The following is a 6084-nucleotide window of genomic DNA, read 5'->3' on the forward strand; positions in this document are numbered from 1 at the left end:
CTCCCGGGGCACTGTACACATTATTTAGAAGAATAGCATTGTTGTTACTCTCCTTGGCTATCAAAAGGACTATCTGTAGTTCTTCAAACTGATCAAGAAACCTGCTCACACAGGGTCAAAGAGAAAATCACATTGTTTCAGAAAAAATGGAAGGTCTTCTGGCGGTCTGGATATCACAGAAAGGCCAAGACCCAAAGGTGTGTGAAGGTGGGGGTTGAGGGCTCATGCTGAAAGTGATAAGGTTATAGTCAGAAAGAGGAATCTCACCAATGAAGACAGCTGTGCTTGGTGACAAAAATGATCGGCCTGAAGAACTTAGATTGTAAACTTCCATATTGGTTGAGTTTAGCCAAATTAAGAGAGACCACCTTTAATTAGGACACAGCCTTTCTCCCTCTTTTCATCCAGGTTCAATGTCAGTAGCCCTACAGGATAATATTCTGTGGATGTATCTGCCCAACTTGTCATGCAGCTCTTTGGTTTTGACCCCATAAATAAAAGGGTTGAGCAGGGGTGGGATAAGAATATAGATATTAGCCAAGATGATGTGAACATGTGGAGATATGCCCTGACCAAACCGATGTGTGAGAGTGGAGAAGAGTAAGAGAGGGTAAGATATCAGCATTACTGATATGTGGGCTGTGCAGGTGCTGAGGGCTTTCTGGTGGGCTTTCTTGGAGGAGATTCTGAGGACGGATCTGATTATTAGGCCATAGGAGAGGGCAATGAGCGTCAGGTCTAACACCATGACTATAAATGCCATCACTAACCCATATATCTTGTTTAACGTGATGTTCCCACATGAAATCTTTGCCACAGACATATGGTCACAGTATGTATGAGGGATAATGCGGTTGCCACAGAATGGCAATCTGCTCAGGAACAAGGGCATGGGCAGAATGAAGAGAACTGCTCTCACCAAACCCACTAGCCCTAGATTAGTCACTCGTGCATTGGTGAGGATGGTGGCATATCTCAGTGGGTTACATATGGCGACATAGCGATCAAAGGCCATTGTCACAAGGACGGATGAATGCATCATAGAAAATGCATGAAGGAAGAAAGTCTGGGTAAGACATCCACCCACAGTAATGTTTTGCAAATTGAACCAAAATATGCACAGTGCCTTTGGTATGACTGAGGTAGATGTCCCAATTTCTGTGAATGACAGTATGCAGATCAGCAGGTACATTGGTTTGTGCAGGGTCTGTTCTTTGCCTACAAGAAACAAAACTGTGAAATTTCCCAAAAGGCTGATTATGTAGAATGTAGACAAAGGGATGGAAATCCAAATGTGAGCAGCTTCCAAGCCAGGGATACCCAAGAGGATGAAGGTTGAAGGGTCTGATGGGGTGTGGTTGAAAGATGCCATGAGGTGGCTGTTGCCTTGATCTTGCTGAAAAATTATCATGGTGCCTGTGAAGAGAGAGAAACACAGTGAGGGGCTTGCAAATTGTATAATAAATAGTATGGTAAATATTTATAGTTATTACAAATCTACAAAGTGGGTGAGCAGTGATGCATCAAACCTTTCAGATGGCACCAGACTGGTCAGGTTATAGCCAAGTTCAGAAAAGTCTTCAGAGGGAGCCAACAAAGCCACATAAATGGGCAACATGGTGGAAAATGAACTTCTATATAAATAACTGCAGCATGTCTACCCACTGGAGGGAAAATTTAAACTCAAACACCCAACAATGTTTTAATTTTACGGTATGGACTTGTGGCAAGCACTGGGCTGTCATGGTAAGGCAGCTTTGTGATCACAGTGCAAGCATGCTGAGAAACTAAACAAACCGGAAAATACAATGCTGTGAGGTCATTCAGTCAAGTTTTATCCTCCTTTGGACTCTTTGAACAGTTTACCAGTGACGCTTAGGAGGGAGATTCCATGGTAGTTGTTGCAGTCGCTTCTGTCTCCTTTGTTCTTATACAACGTTACAATGTTAGCGTCGCCCTTATCCTGTGGAACCTCACCCTCTTTCCAGCACAGGCACGGTAGCTCATGTAGGGGTTCCAGGAGTGTGTCCGCGGCACACTTGATTACCTCTGGTGGTACCATCCTGACCAGGGGCCTTTCCTGCTGCAATGCTGTCGATGGCTCTCTTCAGTTCATCCACAGTCGGTTCTTGATCCAGTTCGTCCATTACTGGAGAAGCGGGTGCACAGAAAGCACAATAAGGACTTGCCAGACACCCACTACATCTACAAGAGATGCAGCAAGGACTGTCACTCTCGTGTGGGTCTTCATAGTCACAATAGACGCTGTAAATGAAGTCCTCAATTGAAACTTTAAAGGGCGCGATCCATAGTCTAGGCAGACTGAGGATGCCTACTACAAGACCCCAGGGAAACTTTCATATGAGTGAGGATGAAAATAGTGAGATTGTCACCTTACAAAGGAGATGAATATGGGAGGACTTGGGGAAAATTTGTGTAATACCAACTGATGGGGAGTAGACAGAGAGTGTGTTCTCCCTGTCTCATAGCACACAATCAGGAGGACTTTCAGTCAAGTTGTAGAAGTTATACAACGGCAAATTGATAATAGTTAAAACAGAGATGTTTCTTTACCCTAATTAGACTGAGGAACAGATTGCAACAAGCAATAGCTGAGGCCATGAACTAAGCATGAGTCAAAAAGGATTTAGACAGTCACAGTGATAGTGAGGCTATCCAGTCAGAATATAGCTAAATATTTTGGACAGCCTTTATGGACCGTGTTGCAGGGCACAAGCCAAATTCTTGCTGTTAGGCATTAACTTAGAATCATAGAGCACTAGACCTAGAAGGGAGCTCAAGAGGTCATTGAGCCCCATCCCCTGTACTTACAACAGGAGCAAGCACTGTTTAGACCACCGCTGATATATGTCTATCACACCTGCCCTTCACAGCCTTAAGATTGTCACATAAACTGTCCCCCCACATCCACCCACTTAAACTGCTTGTTGTAATATCAGGGGCTGTCACTGCGAGAGACAGGGAAATATGCATGATAGGTCTGATCCAGGATGCAATTACTATTCTGAAAAGAAACATATTTTCCACTCCCCTCAAGAGACATTATCCTACTGAATTATGAGTTTGTGCTGGATAGAATGAGCAAGAATGGTCCATGGATGTAGGTATTTCTGGCTACAGGGTTGCACCTCTGTTACTTCCCTTATTTCTTTTGGTGAGACACTTTCTTGAAGAATCTAGCATTGTCTGAGACATACATTACAGGTGTTAATTAACAAGTTTAAGCAGAGACACATTTCAACTGTTTACTCTTATTCTTCACTATTGATGGCATTTGCAGATAACCCACACATTAGGGAATTGCAAATAATGAAGAAGACAGATCAATGATCAAGCCTATTCTTGTGCATGGGAATGCCTCAGTGATTAGAGGATTTGATTAGATATGTTTATCTCCATGTTTCAAATAAAGGATTGGTTGGTAAACTGGGTCCAATCAAATGGCATGTGTGCTAATGCCACCTTATAGGTATCTGCATCTAGGAACAAAGAATGTTGATGATACAGGATGGTGGACTCTCATGGACAAAGCAATGACTCTGAACAAGGTTTATGGAGAACAAGGGATAAAATTAGCTAAACATGAGCACCCAATGTAGTCCTGTGGCTAAAAGAGCAAATGTATCACAGGATGACAACAAGAGGAATTTCATGGGGAGGCAGAGAAGTTATTTTACCTTATTATTTGTCACTTGTGTGACTGCTGCTTGAATTCTACATCCAGGTCTGGAGAATGCAATGAAAGATGGGTGTGGTTGCCCTGGAGAGGGTAAAGAGAAGAGTCAAAGTAATTAGGAAAACACACCTTATACTGATAGACTTCAAGAGCTAATTCTATTTGGTTTAAAGAAAGATGGTTAAGGATTGACTTGATGGTAGTCTATAATTACCAGCAAAACTGTATGTTCTTACATGCAGACCCAATATTTAATAATAAGCTTTTCAGTCTAGCAGAGAGTAAAATAGCTGTTCTAGAAATCATTTTTGGGAAAGTCTCTGGCATGTGCTGTGAAGGAAGAAAGACCATGGTCAGAATGATCCCTTCTGGCCTGTGAACTTATCTATTAAACGGAGGGTTTCTGACCAGACACTGTGTGCACGAGCAATGGAGAGGCTACAGCCCAAACTCCAACCACTATGAACGTCTTACCCAGTTCACTCTTCCTTCAGAATGGGACGGTTAAGTGCACTTGTACTATCTTAGCAGATGTTTTCTAACCAGTTACTTCACTGGGTTTCTCAAGTTTCCATTTTGTGTGTGGTTGTGAAAATAAGCTATTTCAGAAGCTCTATTTCAGAATAGCTTATTTTGAAATAAGAGTGCTGAGGAGACATATCCTAATTAGGGTGCTGCAAGAGTCTGAAGGAAATCGCTACTCTATGTGGTGAGCTGAGAGAGGGCACGAAAATGGGGACTCCAAACTTATGGCCCTGACTTTGCTTTCAGGGAGGCCTGTGTCAATCTGCAGTGACCCTCTGATGGCAGACTGAGAGCGGAATCTGGCCAGTATGCATCCCATTCTTGCTCTAAAAACCTTCTTGCACAGATACCCACTGCAGAGACTTTGGTATCACTTCCTAACAGTGAAGTTAAATTGCTTATTTGGAAATCTTTAGAGAACTAGAGAGAGAACCACACAGCCAAAAATAAGTAAGCAAATAAATAAAAATAAAGAAAAGCAAGTGAGTGACACAATAAGAAACAAGGAACTGATCTTAAAAAGCACATCTTTGTGTATATTACTTATATTATATGTTGAGTTCCAATTTTACCAAGTAAATCCATTGTTGTGGTATTTTTTTGACAGTACTAAATGGTTCAAGTATCAGAGAGGTAGCTATGCTAATCTTTATCTTCCAAAACAACAAGAAGTCATGTGACACTTTATAGACTAACAGATATTTCAGAGCATAAGCTTTTGTAGTCAAATGCAATTGAAGTGGGTCTTTGCCCACAAAAGCTTATGCTCCGAAATATCTGGTAGTCTAAGGTGCCACAGGACTTCTTGATCTTTTTAAATGGTTCAAGTTACTTTGTGTAGATAGATCATGACTTAAACCCCAGAACCCTCTTGGAAACTGAGCACTAACTTTAGTACAGAAACAAGCAACTTACTGCAATTGCACTTGCAGCAACTGGAAATCTCCATACCGTAGCATGAAGGCCGAAGTCAGGGAACCAGTGAAGAAACCTCACACATATGACACTTGGCTTGCTGGATGGTGACTTTTATGTTTCTCCTGTGTAGTCCCTAGGGACTCCCAGGTTGGTCAGGATTTGCAGACAAATTCCTCCTTCTTTGAGCAATGAGAAGAGAAGAAAATTGTCTCTTGAGAAAAACAATTGAAAAGCATCCCTGAGGGAGGGCTGGGAAGGGGGACAAGATTCACAGATATTATATGTGTCACAATTCTGTCATAACCGTACAATTATAAAGACACCCTGGCCAGCACCCAGGGTTCTATGGCTGTCAACTCCAGCTGCCATAAAGCTTCAGGGACACAGAAACCCTGTGCAGGAAGCTGAGTGCTCTGTCAGCCATAGGACCATGTGCTCGCCACAGAACACTCTCAAGCACCCCCCAGAATGCCCAAAAAGCAGATGGCTGGAGTCCGGGCCAGCAGAAAAGATCCCTGGGAGCCCCAGGGATCCCAAAGGTCTCCTAGGACCCTAGGCAGATGCTGAAGAGGAGGGGCATCCTGTGGCTGGAGGTCAATTTCTGGGACCTTCTGGCCATCTGGGTGGATGAGGATGTCCTGCTTAAGAAGGGGGGGCAGAAGTGGAACACACCCACTTTCGCACATCTGGCCGACACCCTGGCTGCAAAGGCCACCTCCCCCGGACTCCCAACCAAGTGCACTCAATAGTGAAAGAACTGCACAGGGATATGCAAAGATTAAGGACTCAGCCAGGTGTCAGGGGCAGCAGCTGCCACCTGCCTGTACTTCCAGGACCAGCTTCTCAGCCCCAGGGAGGCCGGACCACCAGAATGGACCCTGGACATGGCTGAGCTGGAGGGGGAGGAAGGGGAGGGAGAGCCAGGACCCTCCACAGCACCACCA

The 6084-nt window shown here is 43.8% G+C and overlaps 1 protein-coding gene across 1 annotated transcript; it reads right to left on the reverse strand.

Annotated features, from left to right (window-relative positions):
- Positions 1-400: 400 nt before the first annotated feature.
- On the reverse strand, positions 401-1372 carry LOC142007636 (olfactory receptor 52P1-like). The gene has a single exon (XM_074984322.1). The coding sequence runs from the start codon at positions 1370-1372 to the stop codon at positions 401-403; it is 972 nt and encodes a 323-aa protein (XP_074840423.1).
- Positions 1373-6084: the final 4712 nt, after the last annotated feature.

The sequence above is a fragment of the Carettochelys insculpta genome, chromosome 1, assembly GCF_033958435.1.
Source record: "Carettochelys insculpta isolate YL-2023 chromosome 1, ASM3395843v1, whole genome shotgun sequence".
In the NCBI taxonomy this organism is placed as follows: Eukaryota; Metazoa; Chordata; order Testudines; family Carettochelyidae; genus Carettochelys; species Carettochelys insculpta.

Bases quoted from the DNA above. Each gene is read 5' to 3' on its own strand.
- LOC142007636 (XM_074984322.1), bottom strand. From the start codon at position 1,372: ATGGCATCTTTCAACCACACCCCATCAGACCCTTCAACCTTCATCCTC.